Below are 17,207 nucleotides of genomic sequence, written 5' to 3'. Positions count from 1 at the left end.
TTCACTGTAATTTGCCACAGTGAGCTATGTTAGGTTTTTCGACATCCTTGTCATATGATTCAGATCGGTCCATATTTGAATATAGCTGCCATATATATCGATCTTCCGATGGCCCCATAAAAGGCACATTTCTTTATCGATTTCGCTGATTTGTTATACAATGAGTTGTACTATAGCTGCCATATGAACCAAAACTCAGTTTTACTGTCTTGAACGGTGAATTTTATTAGACCCCTTGAGGTTCGTACCGAGTTCGGTCCATAGCGTTCCATATTTCAAAATAGCTGCTATGTGGTCTCTAGAGATATACCTTTGATTGTTCAAAATAACGAAACCTACTTAAATAGAAGCCAAATCAAGTTATGAACTGATATGAGCCGTATTTGTCATGACTGTTAGAACTCATAACAAAATAATTCGTGCAAAATTTTAGCCCAATTGGATTACAATTGCGCCTTCTAAGGATCAAGATGTCGGAGCATATTATGTGGACCAAATCGGTCCATGTTTAGATATCGCTTAAACAGGCACCGATTTGGTTAATTTTTGGTCCAGGCGAAGCTTCATTTTGTCCCAAATGTCATATCGCCTAAACGATGCCAATGTTAGTCTTTTTTGCCCACTTTTGAGAGATATGACAGTCTTTTGGGCACCATGATATTTTACGATCGTTTTTGGGCTATATGATATTTGTCGTTTTGGGCGATTAAATGCGCTTTTACCTCTCCATTTATGATTATTTAATATGAAACAAGTAAAAGCGTGTTAAGTTCGTCCGGGCCGAATCTTATATACCCTCCACCATGGATCGCATTTGTCGAGTTCTTTTCCCGGCATCTCTTCTTAGGCAAAAAAGGATATAAGAAAAGATTTGCTCTGCTATTAGAGCGATATCAAGATATGGTTCGGTTTGGACCACAATTAAATTATATGTTGGAGACCTGTGTAAAATGTCAGCCAATTCGAATAAGAATTGCGCCCTTTGGGGGCTCAAGAAGTAAAATAGAGAGATAGATTTATATGGGAGCTGTATTGGGCTATAGACCGATTCTGACAATAATAAACACGTATGTTAATGGTCATGAGAGAAACCATCGTACAAAATTTCAGGCAAATCGGATAATAATTGCGACCTCTAGAGGCTCAAGAAATCAAAAACCCAGATCGGTTTATATGGCAGCTATATCAGGTTATGAACCGATTTGAACTTTATTTGACACAATTGTTGAAAGTAAGAATAAAATACGTCATGCAAAATTTCAGCCAAATCGGATAGGAATTGCTCCCTCTAGAAGCTCAAGAAATCAAGTCCCCAGATCTGTTTATATGACAGCTATATCAGGTTATGAACCGATATCATAACAAAATACCTCTTGCAAAATTCCATTCAAATCAGATAAGAATTGCGCCCTCTAGAGGTTCAAGAAGTCAAGACCCAAGATCGGTTTATATGGCAGCTATATCAAAACATGGACCGATATGGCCCATTTACAATACCAACCGACCTACACTAATAAAAATGATTTGTGGAAAATTTCAAGCGGCTAGCTTTACGGACGGACGAACATGGCTAGATCGACATAAAATGTCACGAAGATCAAGAATATATATACTTTATGGGGTCTCGGCACAGATACGTCTTTTTTATGCACGTTGGTTATGTTCTTGAACGGGCCAAGTCGGACCATATTTGGGTATAGCTGCTATATAGACCGATTTTCCGATAAAGGGTCTAATGCCCATAAATGGTTGATTTTTTATCCGATTTTGCTGAAATTTGAAACAGGGAGTAGTTTAAGGCTTCTTCACAACTGATCCAAATATGGTTCAGATCGGACTATATTTAGATATAGCTATCATATAGACCGATCTCTTGATAAAGGGTCTGAGGCCCACAAAAGCTTTATTTATAGCCCGATTTCGCTGAAATTTGAAACAGTGGATTATTTTAAGCCTCCTGACATTTTACCTAAATATGGTACAGATCGGACCATATTTAGATACAGCTGCCATATAGACCGATCTCCCGGTAAAGGCCATAAAGGCTTTATTTTTTATCCGATTTCGCTGAAATTTGCAACAGTGGGTTATTTTAAGCCTTCCGTTTCCTGACCTAAATATAGATTAGATCGGTCCATATTTAGATATAGCTTTCATATAGACCAATCTGCCGATAAAGGGTCTGAAGCCCATAACAGCTTTATTTATTATCCGATTTCCCCTAAATTTAAAACAGTGGGTTATTTTAAGCCTTTCGATACCTGACCTAAATATGGTTCAGATCGGACTATATTAGATAAGGCCGCCATATAGACCGATCTCCCGATAAAGGGTCTGACGGCCATACAAGCTTCATGTTAGATCCGATTTCGCTGAAATTTGAAATAGTGCGCAGTTTTAAGCCTCCCAACGTCCGACCCAAATATGGTGGAGATCGAGCTATATTAAAATATAGCTGCCATATAGATCGATCTCCCGATTAAGGGTCTGAGGCCCACAAAAGCTTTATTTATTGCCCGATTTCGCTGAAATTTGAAACAGAGAGTAGTTCAAGGCTTCCCGACATCTGACCCAGACTATATCAGACTATATTTAGATATAAATGCCATATAGACCGACCTGCCGATAAAGGGTCTGGAGGCCATAAAAGGTTTTTTTATCCGATTTCGCTGAAATTTGGAACTGGACGCAGTTTTAAGCAGATCGGACTATATTAAGATATAGCTGCCATATAGACCGACCTGCTGATAAAGAGTCTGAAGGCCATAGAAGTTTTATTTTTTAACCGATTTCGCTGAAATTCGTAACAGTGAGTAGTCTAAGAACTTCTAACATTGGATACAAATATTTTTCATTGGATCCAAATGTGACCGATTTACCGATAAAGGGTCTATTGCCCATAAAAGACCTATATATTACCAGATTTCGCAGAAATTTGATTAATATGGTTCAGATCGGTTTAAAATTGGATATATCTGCCAAAAAGACCAATATTTTGTTCTACAAAATTGAATACTGTCATATATATTAGACCACTTAATGTCTGTGTCGAATTTGGATGGTTAAGTTATCCAATTTTCACCGGATTCTGACGAAAGGGGGTTTTCATATATACCCGAGGTGGTGGCTATCCAAAGTTCGGCCCGGCCGAACTTAATGCCTTTTTAATTGTTCTTATTTCAGGTGTTTCTAGCAATGTACGCTAAAATAGTTGAAACCATTTTAACCAAAATCTGCGTTTATTTTTTTTTCTTTACACCCTCACATTATGTCATTAAAATGAAAGTTTGTAATGAAAGTTTAGAATTTAAAAACATTTTTTTTAATAACAACATCAAATCGTTCATAAAAACAGAGTTAGAGCTGTACTTTCATCGGTTTTTAACCACAAAGGCTGGGTGTTAATTGAACACGATTGGACTAAACCGCACTTTACCAATTGGGTACACTCCAAGCCTAATTGTTTAGAATAATTTCCACATACAATTTTGTTACTTTGTTTGCATTTGGGTATTTTCCCTTTTAATTAACGTCACAGTGCTAATATTTATACTCGTTTATCACAAGCCACACACACACACACACACTTTTTCTGCTCTCTCGTTGGTGTTTTTAAAACAAATTGAGAAAAAACAAGAAGAAGAAACAAAAAACACAAACAAAATGTGTCAGAAAAAGTAATACACCTTGAGTTGGACTGGTTTAATGAAACCACACATTTATTGTGGCTTGAATTTTATTTGAATTTTTGGTCGCAGCTCTGGTTTTGAGTACTAAATGAATGACTAATTTTCAGAAATTACGCTTTGCTGACATTCATTGGTGGCCCACAAATGAAATTTAGCATATATAGCACAAATATTATTAATTACGGAAATGATGAGGAAATGATGATGATGATGATAATGCTGTTCAAAAGTAAATCAATTTCTGAGTGGCAGCAACAACAACAACAACAACAATATTTAAAAAAATAGTGAGCTAGACAAATCTCGATTTCGAGCATGACCTTGAGTCGATAAGTTTAGAATGAGAAAATCTTTGCATTGTTTTCAAATACAACAGTAATTTATAGATTTTATAGCTAATAAATAAACCCCTGAATGCATGCAAGCAGACAAGTATTAAAGCTTTTTTTTTAAATTGTACAAAAAACAGTTTCCCCTCATAACTTGACCCTAACCCACATTTGTTTTGTTCAATTTATTTCGTATTTATTTTTAATTTTGCTCACATTTTTATTAAGATTTATATTAAAAATCCCCATGTAACAAAGGTAAACTTAAACTTCTCCAAGCCAAGCCAGAAGACATGGCGTGAAACAATTCGGTGCCATCAAAATTAAAAAAAAAAAACACCATTGTCCATACCACATAGTAATCATAATTAAATGTGATTTATTTTTTAACGTGAAACCTCAAACGCCAACCAAAATAATTATATTAAATTTTTTCCAAATCTGTGCTCAAAACATAATCGCTTATGAAACAAAGTACACACATAGGAAAAACAAAGTAGAATTGTTTGCCCTATTTAGAAAAATTGGTATTTATTGGTCTATAATCTAATTAAAACTATTAAACGCGATTTTACCAAAAGTCAGAGATTTACCCCACACCAACGTTTACGAACTTAGTGAATTTGTTTGATTCGATTAGCAATATCCGTTTGTCTGTCTGCCTAGATGGGATTTTCGAACGAATTCTCAAGGAATATGGCTCCTGAGACGAAACCTATGCAAATTGCAAGTTTTGCTCATGAACATTCCACTAAGGAACAGGGGCAAACTTCTCACATATCAATGAGTGCAATCCGATTCAATGAGAAAGGACCTCCTTTTTATAGCCGAGTCCGAACGGCGTGCCGCAGTGCGGCACTTCTTGGAGAGAAGTTTTACATGGCATAGTACCTCACGAATGTTAACAGCATTAGGAGGGGAAAACCTCTGAAAATTTTTTCTAATTTTCTCGCCAGGATTTGAACCCAGACGTTCAGGGTCATAGGCGGACATGCGCTACGGTGGCCTCCGGATGCTTCATATGTAAATTGACAATTTTGCAAACATTTTAAATTACGTGTGAATACAAGAAGTGACATGTCATAAGACAATTACATACCGTGTAATAGCGCCTTACATGGAATAAAGAGAACGATTCAAATCTCACTTATACATTTTTGTATGATTTCGGCTTGAAACATTTCTGTTAGTTTTGTGCAATCTTGTTCTATATTCAAAACTGCACTCGCTAACTACAATCTCCCTGCGAGCGGCTAAGTAGCCGAGTTGGTAGGGAGCTCAGCGAAATGAAATGCGAGGGTCTTGAGTTCGTCAAAATCGATTCAGATTTGAATGTACCACCTATACATATTTATCGCCGGATTTGCACTGATATGTCCGTAATAACAACAATTTTCAAACGATGTGTTTAATAGTCTGTTCAGATTTCGATATAGCTCTCATATACATTTATTGGGTTGCCCAAAAAGTAATTGCGGATTTTTCATATAGTCGGCGTTGACAAATTTTTTCACAGCTTGTGACTCTGTAATTGCATTCTTTCTTCTGTCAGTTATCAGCTGTTACTTTTAGCTTGCTTTAGAAAAAAGTATAAAAAAAGTATATTTGATTAAAGTTCATTCTAAGTTTTATTAAAAATGCAGTTACTTTCTTTTAAAAAATCCGCAATTACTTTTAGGGCAACCCAATATGTTTATATATTGCCCGGATATATAATTATAGGGTAGGTGTAGGGTATTATGTAGTCGGCTCCTCCCGACTTTTGCCTTTCCTTACTGGTTTTATCATCATTTTATTCTACATACCGAACTTCTGTCAAACCAGCAAAAATTAAAGCTTCTAGGAACCGAATAAGAAGGATGCGGAGACCGGTTTATATGGGAGCTATATCAGGTTATACAACGATTTGATACAGTTTTTGGAAGTCGTAACAGAACACCGGACATGCTAACCTCTGCGCTACGGTGGCCTCCGTAGCGCAGAGGTTAGCATGTCCGCCTATGACGCTGAACGCCTGGGTTCGAATCCTGGCGAGACCATCAGAAAAAATTTTCAACGGTGGTTTTTCCCTCCTAATGCTGGCAAGATTGGTGAGGTACTATGCCATGTAAAACTTCTCTCCAAAGAGATGTCGCACTACGGCACGCCGTTCGGACTTGGCTATAAAAAGGAGGCCGCTTATCATTGAGCTTAAAACTTGAATCGGACTGCACTTATTGATATGTGAGAAGTTTGCCTCTGTTCCTTAGTGGAATGTTCATGGGCAAAAATTGCAAATTACAGAACACCACATGCTAAATTTCAGCCAAATCTAATAAATATTGCGGCTTGTAAGGTCCTAAGAAGTCAAATCTGGAGATCGGGAGATCGGTTTATATGGGAGCTATATCAGGTTAAAGACCGATTTGGACCGTACATGGCACAGTTGTTGGAAGTCATAACAGAACACTATATGCAAAATGTCATCAAAATCGGATTGGCGTCCAGGGGCTCAAGAAGTCAAATTGGGAGATCGTTTTATATGGGAGCTAAATCCAAATCTGAACCGATATTCCCCATTTGCAATCCCCAACTACCTACCTTGATATTAAGTATCTGTGCAAGCGGCTAGCTTAACGACCTCTATCGTGATTTTGACAGGCGGACGGACGGACATGGCTAGATCGACTCGAACGTCAAGAGGATCAAGATTATATATACACTTTATGGAGTCTTAGAAGAATATTTCTAGGTGTTACAAACGGAATGACTAGCTTAGTATACCCCCATCCTAAGGTGGTGGGTATAAAATACTTGATACCCAATCAAGCTAGAAATTAATGTAAGCACAACAAAAATTTTGTTACATGTTAAAGTTGCCAAATCCCCCAAATTGCTTTCCAAATTGAAGTTTAAGGCCAAGACCTGCTCCAAACTTAACTTCATTAAAGTTACGAAATATTTTATTAGGAGCAACATAAATTTACGTTGGTTCATAAGGCAAATGACCAAATTGTTATAAAAAAAAAGGCAAAAGACAGATGGCTAATCACATATGTGGAAAAAAAAATTAAGCAATAAATATGAAATAACAAATCCCAATTTTAAGTATTATATCATGTGGAGATACACCCTTTTTTATGGGACAAAAAAAAAGGCAAACAAAAAATAACATTGTCTTGAGCTAAGTTGTTATTGCCCAACCATTATCCGGCAACCATATTTATTTATTTTATTTTGTTTATTAACCACAACGTTGAGGGTTTTTCTTTTCATTTTTTTTTTTTGGGTTAACTAACAGCAAAAACAAATCAGGCATTTTAAAGTCAATAAACTTTTGGCGCAACACAACAAAGACGTTGCGCATAGTCCAGTGGATCGCCAGTCACCGGCCTCTCGTTCATTGTTAATTCGTCCAATATTGACTATCAACAGATACCGAAAAGCACACAGCCAGTTAGTCAGTGAGCGCTGGTAGGTAGCACTTTTTCGGTTGACTTAAGATTCGATAGTTGCAAAAATAGCTTTTATTGTACGGCCAGCAACAACATCATCGTTCGTTTGTGATTATTGTGAGGGAAAACTGGTTTTCCATCTTACCAAATGCGGCGAAAAGCCTCACTCTGATATTCAATCCATTCGTTGGCTAATGATGTGAAGATGAAGCATGGCTGGATCTTCTGCAGTTGAAGACGAAACTAGTGTTTCAGCCTTCTGTTTTGTTGAAAAGGAAGTGACCCTATGATGGCAACAATCGCAACAATCCAACAACATTATACCCAATTGCATGTTTCCTCCACTCCACTTTGCCTGTAGCGCTGCGCTGCTCCAAGCTATTTGATGTTACGTCTATCCTATCAGTGTGCCTGCCTAGCCTTAGCTGGCTTACTAGCTTGCATAATTCAAGTGCTTATGGTTGGAGCGTTTTATTCACCAAGTGTTGGATGTCGGTATCTGAATGAAGTACCAGGTAGCATTAGATAAATTATTTAGGCATAACTTAAACGAATGCCATGCTGGTAAGGTACTCCCTTGCAACAGAAAAAAATGCCTTGTTTCAGCTGCGGATGCCATAACTTCAGCTTTGGTGCATTAGTACATGCTCGGATGAGTATTTTTACAAAATATTTCCGTGTTTATAATGCGGTACCTCTTTCAAAGACATAAATCTGTGAAGGTGTGTTGTTGCATGGCATGCAGGAGTGTTTGATGCTACACCATTTATGGTTCAAACTCAAAGCAACTTGATGTCGACATCTTGAAAATTGTTGCACCCATTTTACCGATTGCATTTCCCGTACAATGCATTTTAAATTGTCTAATGCGAAATTATTGGGTGACATTTTATTCGCAACTAAAAAAATTTAAACAAGTTATAGTCCGATTTGCACCATAAATGACTGCTGAACATTGTAGAAGTCAAATTAGCAAATTTTGCCCATGAACATTCCACTAAGGAACAGGGGCAAACTTCTCACATATCAATGAGTGCAGTGCGAACGGCGTGTCACAGAGCGATACCTCTTTGGAGAGAAGTTTTACATGGCATAGTACCTCACAAATGTTGCCAGTACTAAGAGGGGGAAAACCACCGCTGAAAATTTTTTCTGATGGTCTCGCCAGGATTTGAACCCAGGCGTTCAGCGTCATAGGCGGACATGCTAACCTCTGCGCTACGGTGGCCTCCACATTATAGAAGTCATTGTGTAGCATTTCAGTTCATTCGGATAAGAATTGCGCTTTGTAGGGGCTCAAGAAGCAAAATCGGGAGATAGGTTTATATGGGAGCTGTATCAAGCTATTGATCGATACAGACCATATTAGACACGTATGTTGAAGGACATGAGAGAAGCCGTTGTATAAAATTTCTGCCAAATCGGATGACAATTGCTCCATCTAGAGGCTCAAGAAGTCAAGACCCAAGATCGGTTTATATGGCAGCTATATCATTTTATGTACCGATTTGCGCCATACTAAGCACAGTTATTGCAAGTCATAACAAAACATCTCATGCAAAATTTCAGCCAAATCGCATGAGAACTGCGCCTTCTAGAGGCTCAAGAAGTCAAGATCCAAGATCGGTTTATATGACAGCTATACCAGATTTTGAACCGATTTGAATCACAATAAAAACAGTTGTTGGATGTGATTCCAAAACACCACGTGCAAAATTTCAGTCAAATCGGATGAGAATTGCGCCCTCTAGAGGCTCAATAAGTCAAGGCCCAAAATCGGTTTATATGGCAGCTATACCAGATTATGAACCGATTTGAAAGATACTTAGCACAGTTGTTGGAAGTGATACCAAAACACCACGTGCAAAATTTCAATCAAATCGGACGAGAATTGCGCCTTCTAGAGACTCAAGAAGTCAAGACCCAAGATCGGTATATATGCCAACTATATCAAAATATGGACCGATTTGACCCATTTACACTCCGAACCGACCTACACTAATAAAAAGCATTTAGGGGGCTAGCTTTACTCCTTCGATAGTTAGCGTGCTTTCGACAGACAGACGAACGGACAGACGCACGGACAGACGGACGGACATGTCTAGATCGACTTAAAATGACGATCAAGAATATATATACTTTATAGGGTCTTAGACGCATATTTCGAGGTGTGGCGAAATAGAATGACGAAATTAGTATAGCCCCATCCTATGGTGGAGGGTATAAAAACCTCATACTGCAGTCTACTCAAAGGCTGAGCATATTTCAATTGAAACCGCTTCGGCTTACTATAGGGCTGCGTTTTTTTCCACACTAGGAAATGAGAAACTCGGATCATACCTGACCTAGGGGTTGAAAATTACAATCGAACTCAAAATACGGTATTTCAACAAAATCGGGTAATAATTGTGCCCTGCTATTGATAACATCGGAATCGCTAGGATCGTTTTGAATTTGAGGATTTTGGATGTCATAAAAGAATACCACATGCACATTTCAGCCACATCGAGGTAGCGATAGCATTCTCCAGATGCTCAAGATTTCTAATCTGGACAAGCTATATCTAAGGATTTGCCGACTTGTCCCAGTCAAATGTATATGTGGAGTATTTGACGAGGATAGTAACAAAGTTCCCATTTTTTTTTTGTTCAATCAAAAAACGCGCAGGGGATGTCCCCTATATAGGCAGTGCATTGCGTTGGAGAGGCTAGTTAAGGATAGGAGGGGCGAAAGAGGGAGTAGTGTTAGTTGACACTTGCTTTGAATTTCTGGATGTCGTAAGTAGCCGGAAAAATATCCGCCAAAAGTCGATTCCACATACGAACCGTCCTTGCCAAAAAAAAGAATTCTCTCGGTAGTGCATGGTCCGATCAGCTGGCCAATCGATTACAAACCGATGCGGGCTTCTAGAAAATCTTGTATTTCTGACAAACAACCTCAAGTAAGGAGTCAGAAGACTAATTTCCAAAGAACACACACCGTAGAAGAATCGATAGAACAGCGCCACACAACCCGCATTTCGACCATGTTTAAGGGAAACAATAGAGTTGGATATCCTACCATCTCCAATCAACACCAACGCCCGCCTCTGGATGATTTTGAAGCTCCGGCCCATATATGCGAGTTATATGCCATTTTCGGCCTGCTTCTTTCGACACTTCGAACACATGTTTTCACCAACGGACATCACATTGAATCTTCATGTCCAGAACATCCAGAGCCTCTGACTGCTTGATATCTACACCGTCGATAGGTATTAACGATTGTAAAGTGTTGGCGAATCGTTTGTGGGACAACAAACAGCACTGCGTTTTGCGTGCATTAAAATCTACTCTGCTCATTCGATTCCACTCTGAAATGGCCAGCAAATCCTGACAGAGTGTTATGTCCGTAATCTGCCTCCTGTCTTCAAAGTCTCGAAGATTCGGCCTATGGTCGAATGAAAATGAATGACAGAGTTTGCTGTCATCCGCGAACTAGTAGATCGGATTCGAAGTCAGACCCAGTAGATCGTCAATGAAAATAAAGAGAAGAGAGGGAGAAAAGACAGAGCCTTGTATATTCGTCAGATGAGAACCCATCTACAACAACTCTTATAGTGCGATCTCTGAGAAAACTCGATATAAAGCTAGCCAAGTTATTACCGACACCAAAAGCGACAAGCTTTGAAAGAAGTGCACCGTGCCAGACCCTATCAAATGCCTTGGAGATATCCAGAGCCACGATCTTACGCTCACCGAACTGGTGAATAGAGCGACTCCAATGTTCAGACGGGAATACCATCAGGTCAACCGTGGAGCGATTTCTGCGGAATCCATATTGTCGGTGCCAGACCCTATCAAATGCCTTAGAGATATCCAGAGCCACGACCTTACTCTCACCGAACTGGTGAATAGAGCGACTCCAACGTTCAGACAGGAATGCCATCAGTTCAGCCGTGGAGCGATTTCTTCGGAACCATCGGTCGGTCGGTCGCTAGAAGACCATTAGACTCTAAGTATCTCACAAGATGGTAGTTGATCATACTCTCCATAACCTAGGAAAGCCCAGAGCATATGGCTATTGGTCGGTAACTCGCAGGGTCGGTTGCCTCACCCTTCTTAGGGATAGGCTGCACGTTCACAATCTTCCAACGCGACGGGTAAACACCCGCACAGTAAGCAAGGTTGAAAAGATTGCGTAAAGGAGTTAGTTCTTCAGATGTGGATACGGTGTGCTACGGATAATTCCCAACTAAATGAAATAAAATAAAAACTTGATAACTTAAACAAATATCTGTGGCTTATATTTGAAAAAAAAAACTTTTCTAACCACTATCCCTTCCCCTCTACCTTATTTTGCAGGAGCTTCCACGGGCCGAAGCCTTATTGGGACGTGAAAATGTCAATGATGACGATTTACAAAGTCTCAATAAAATGGAGACCGTTAAAAAGGTTGAGATCAAAGCCGAACAAGCCACTCCCTCCGAAGAAGAGTTTAGCATGAACAAGATCAACAGCGACAGCGAAGAGGCTGAGGTTATGCAAAAGTATCCCGGTAAAATTCCTTTGGAATTGGACTTGAGCGATTTGGCAGCAGCTCTTTTGCAAAACAACAAGAAGTAAGCACGGCCCTTACCATATCGTTTCCAACACACTAAACAAATTTGTCTTTCCCCTAGATCTCGTATGAACTGTGTTGTCGAACGTAAACATGCCGAGGAACTGGTTGACTCTCCCTCCAAAACTGTGGCCTTGCCCTTCGGCATGAATTTGACCACTGAACCCAAGAAGGCTCGCATTACTGGTGAACGCATTTCGATTTTCTGCGAAAGTGGCAACGAAAGCAAGGAACAAGACTCGTCCAAGAGTTCTCGCAGTGAAGATGATGATGACAGCGATGAAGATGTTGAATCTATTCGCCCCATGTTCTTCCCCTTCCAACGCGTGCCAATTCCATTCGGACCCATCCCCAACCGTTTCCCATTGACCCATATGCCACAGCGTATGGAACCCATGAAGCCACGTCACCAACCTGAACAATTGCCCGGTTTCTTGCGTCAAATGCCCCCACCACCACCACCATTCCAGCAGTTGCCCATGCGTCCCCCCATGCCACCACAAGTGATGCAGGCTCCCCACCCTGAACCTCAACGTATCTTGCGCATTCAAGTTCATCAGATCCCCTTGAGAGAGTTGATACATGTTGCTGATGATGTGCCCCAACAAATCCAGCCACCACAACAGGCTCCTCTGCCACAACAACAACAACTCCAACAACAACACCAACAACAAAGCGAGTCCCAGCAACAACAAGATAGTCCTCAAAGGCCATTCTTCCAAGTATGTATAGACTTGAGAGTGACTTTATAGGGTCGGCTCTGTATCTCAAATGTCTTTCATTTCCATAGATCCAACGTATGCCCTTAGATTTGGCCTTGGAGCGTGCCGGTATTACCGCTGAAGATTTGGCCAACATTCAACGCATGACCGAAGATCGCATTAACGAAGAATTCCGTCGTCTGACCATCGACTCCGATGAGGAAGACAACAGCAATAGCTCCGAAGACGATGAAGAACCCCGTGAGGCAAGCAGCAACAGCGAGCAAGAAAAGTCCCAGCAACAAGAGAGCCAACAATCTGAACAAGATTCGGAGCAACAACAACGTCAAGCCCGCATGCAAGCCATGCCCATCCAAAGACTCATCCTGCAACCTTTGCCTGAGCAACCACGTGATACCATGATCCCACCCATGCCCGATCGCCGCATGCCAATGGGTCATCCCGGCTGGGGTCGTTCCCTTGCTCAACCTGTTAGCATACCTGTGCCCATGATGGATGGCCAAAACGATATGTCCGCTCAAAATGATGATTCCTCGTCTTCCTCCTCCTCCTCCGCTGCCGATGAGTCCGAGAGACCACATTGTAAGTATGGGTGGATTTAATCGCATAGAATAATCGCAATTTAATATGATTTGAAATGAAGAGTAATGCATTAACGTTTCCATAAGGGCTCCAAATGTTTTCTAAAGAATGGTTAGAAGATGGGTGCAGATCGAGATGACGATTAATAATTTGAATTTTGATAACTTTAGGATGAATGATATATCATCCTAAAAAGATGGGAGCAAGTCACACTAACGCGGAATAATCGTGGCGACGATAGAAAAACTGGCTGTGTTGACGAAGGTTTGGGTCGGACTAGACTCCTGCGTTGCCATTTAGAAGGCCATTTAGTGTTTCAAGCTAGGGAAGAGAATAGGACAAGATGCGTACATAGAAGACACAAAAACCGAATTCTGGAAACTGGAACGATCATAGATTACATAAAATAGCATAGTTTGTTTGTTGACCATCAGTGCGAGAAAAGTAAGGGACAAGCCTGAAAGTCTTGAATTGCAACAATTTGCATCATTTGGGTTCGAGGCTACAATGAAATAGGTGGTATCGAGAGAGCAGATGACTTTCCTGTAAGGGCTTTCAATGAACAAGGATTCCGCATGTAGCACTGTGGAGCGGTTATGGGGTCGAATTCCCCTGGCTGAATTAGGAAATCTTCAATTCAGCTTGGTTGAATAAGGTTTCCCTTAGGAAAACTTCAATTAAGACTGGCTGAATAAGGTTTTCTAGGAAATGCCTTGAATTCAGCCTGGCTAAATAAGGTATCCAGAAAATTCATAAATTCTGCCTTGCTGAATAAGGTTTTCCATAAGGATAACTTTTTTCGGCCTTTGGTTCAATCTGGATGAATAAGTTATTCCTAGTATAGATCTTTCCGCCGTGGCGCAGAGATTTGCATGCCCAAATATGATGCTGAAAGACAATTTCAGAAAGACATTAGAAACAATTTCAGCGTTGATTATCCCCTTACTAATGCTGGTTACATTTGTGAGGTATGCTGCCATGTTAAAACTTCTCTACCAAGTGGGGAAGGCCACCGTAGCGCAGAGGTTAGCATGTCCGCCTATGACGCTTAACGCCTGGGTTCGAATCCTGGCGAGACCATCAGAAAAAATTTTCAGCGGTGGTTTTCCCTTCCTAATGCTGGCAACATTTGTGAGGTACTATGCCATGTAAAATTTCTCTCCAAAGAGGTGTCGCACTGCGGCACGCCGTTCGGACTCTGCTATAAAAAGGAGGCCCCTTATCATTGAGCTTCAACTTGAATCGGACTGCATTCATTGATATGTGAGAAGTTTACCCCTGTTACTTAGTGGAATGTTCATGGGCAAAATTTGCAATTTGCAATTTGCAAGTGGGGACGCCGTTGGGACTCGGCATAAAAAAGGTGATACTTATCATTGAGCCAATATGTACTTATAAGGTCATGAGAACAGCTGAGTACAATTTTGTATACCCTCCACCATAAGATGGGGGTATACTAATTTCGTCATTCTGTTTGTAACTCCTCGAAATATTCGTCTTAGACCCCATAAAGTCCGTCTGTCATGCTAACTTTCGAAGGAGTAAAGCTAGCCGCTTGAAATTTTGCACAATACTTCTTATTAGTGTAGGTCAGTTAGGATTTTAAATGGGCTACATCGGTCCATGTTTTGATATAGCTGCCATATAAACCGATCTTGGGCCTTGACTTCTTCTGACTGGCGCAATTTCTATCAGATATTGGGCTGAAATTTTGCATGGCGTGTTTTGGTATGACTTCCGAAAACTGTGCTAATATGGTCTAAGTCGGTCCATAACCTGATATAGCTGCCATATAAAACGATCTTGAATCTTGACTTCTTGAGCGTCTAGAGGGCGCAATTTATATCCGATTGGGCTGAAATTATGACTTTTAATAACTGTGCCAAATATGGTTTAAATCGATCCATAACCTGATATAGCTGCCATATAAACCAATCTGGGATTTTGACTTCTTGAGCCTCCAGAGGGCGTAATTATTATCCGATTTGACTGGTTATAGTTCGAATCGGTCTATAACCCGATACGGCTCCCATATAAACCGATCTCTCTATTTTACTTCTTGAGCGCCTTAAGGGCGCAATTCTTACTCGAATTGGCAGAAATTTTACACAATGACTTCTACTATGGTCTCCAAAAAACAAATCAATTATGGTCCGAATCGGACCATAACTTGATATAGCTCCAATATTATAGCAATTCTTTTCTTTTATCCCCTTTTTCCCTTAAAAGAGATATCGGGAAAAGAACCCGACAATTGCGATCTATGATGAAGGGTACATATTCGATTCGGCCCGGCCGAACTTAGCACGCTTTTACTTGTTTATATTTGTTTGGATTTTGCAGTAAATCCAAATGTCAAAGGCTTGATAACGCAGCTGTGATGTTTTTTAAAATCTTAAAAAAGATTCTATTTGATCCGATGTTTCACATATAAACAAGATACAATGATGAAAATACAAATAAAAAAACAAACATTTAAAGGGAATAAGTTGTAAAGCAAAGTTTATTTTGAAAACAACTTTGACATTTCAATTTACAGCATTTGCCCCTCAAGGTAGATTCGTAGGGGGTAGATTTTTGTTGTTGTGCTAATGACGCTACCTCTTAATTGTATCATGTCATTGAGCTTTTACTTTAATCGGACTGCACTCATGGCTATGAGAGAAGTATCTCCTGTTCCTTAGTGGAATCTTCATGGAAATTTAGTAGTAATTAAGTTAGTATAGATCTTTCTATGTTTCTTAAAGCACATATAGAGCAATCCAAGCCAACTCTTGATCTTGTTTTCATTATTCTTTCAGCTTTATTTACATTTTATGTATCATATATATATACATTTTATTTACCTTTTATATATCAAAAAAGGAATTCTTTTTAACGCTACCCTTTATTTTTTTAGAACTTTTTTTTTCTTTTATTTCTACTTACAGTTGTCCACCCACGTTCCGTCTAAGAATCTGATTGTATTAAATCATCTGTGATGTTTTGCTGCTAATTTCAACCCAAAATGGAATCTCCAAATATCCAATATTTTAATAAAACCCAACTATACACACGCACACACACATATACAGAAAGAGCAATAAACAATGGCAGCTGTAATTAATCTCTTCCGAGTGTATAAATTTCAATGTTTCCCTTTTTATTATTTTGGCTACTTGTAAGAAAATAATAATAATTGGTCCATTCGAAAAAAATAAATATTATATAAACCAACACAGCATATGTGTGTAATCTCTATTATTTATGTTTTTTATTTGTTCTTTGCTATGATGTTTATCTATTTTTTAATTAATCTCTTCTTTACTTGTATTAAATGTATGAATGTCTGTTATTATGTATATTTCATTTTTTTCTTGTTCCGTCTTTCAAATCTGTAATAATTGTTGTTAATTTTTAGAGTTTTTTTTTTAAAGAATTTCATTTAATAATTTGAAATACATTAAACAACTTTTTGTAAGGAAATTAAAAAATAAAAACATTGTAATGTAAATAAGAAAACCTAAAAAAATGGATTTGTTATTCTTACATATAATGGCTATAACAGGCCAGATGAGGCCCTATTTTCCCGCATAGACAAGCGTAGTTATTGTTGTTGCAGCCAAATGCTTGTGTTTCGATGTAAAGACCCAACTAGAGCTGGCAAAATATCGATGGCACTAACGATGCTATCGATATTTAATTTTTTGACTAAATATCGATTGATATTTTTCCGATAGAACTATCGCAAAAGTTCAATTTTTTTGCAAAATTAAACAAAAACAAGTATAAACGTGCTATATTCGGCCGGGCCGAATATTATATACCCTCCTCCATTGATCGCATTTGTCGAGTTCTTTCCCGGCATTTCTT

General features: G+C 39.2%; 1 protein-coding gene across 3 annotated transcripts in view; it reads left to right on the top strand.

Moving 5' to 3' along the window:
• Positions 1 to 16,595, top strand: part of LOC106092754 (bromodomain-containing protein 4) — a 53,319-nt gene extending 36,724 nt beyond the window's left edge. For 2 of the 3 annotated variants that reach the window (XM_059362094.1, XM_059362102.1), the window contains 4 exons: positions 11,796 to 12,052; positions 12,113 to 12,773; positions 12,842 to 13,355; positions 16,286 to 16,595. In XM_059362094.1, coding sequence (XP_059218077.1) covers positions 11,796 to 12,052; positions 12,113 to 12,773; positions 12,842 to 13,355; positions 16,286 to 16,308 — 1,455 coding nt within the window. In that variant the 3' untranslated portion in view covers positions 16,309 to 16,595. Of the gene's footprint in view, positions 1 to 11,795; positions 12,053 to 12,112; positions 12,774 to 12,841; positions 13,356 to 16,254 lie in introns of all 3 variants that reach the window. The other variant, XM_059362099.1, reaches the window with a different exon arrangement.
• Positions 16,596 to 17,207: the final 612 nt, after the last annotated feature.

Source organism: Stomoxys calcitrans, chromosome 1 (assembly GCF_963082655.1).
Source record: "Stomoxys calcitrans chromosome 1, idStoCalc2.1, whole genome shotgun sequence".
Taxonomy (NCBI): Eukaryota; Metazoa; Arthropoda; class Insecta; order Diptera; family Muscidae; genus Stomoxys; species Stomoxys calcitrans.
The sequence above is the reverse complement of the archived record's forward strand: the minus strand, read 5'-3'. Positions and strand labels throughout refer to the sequence as shown.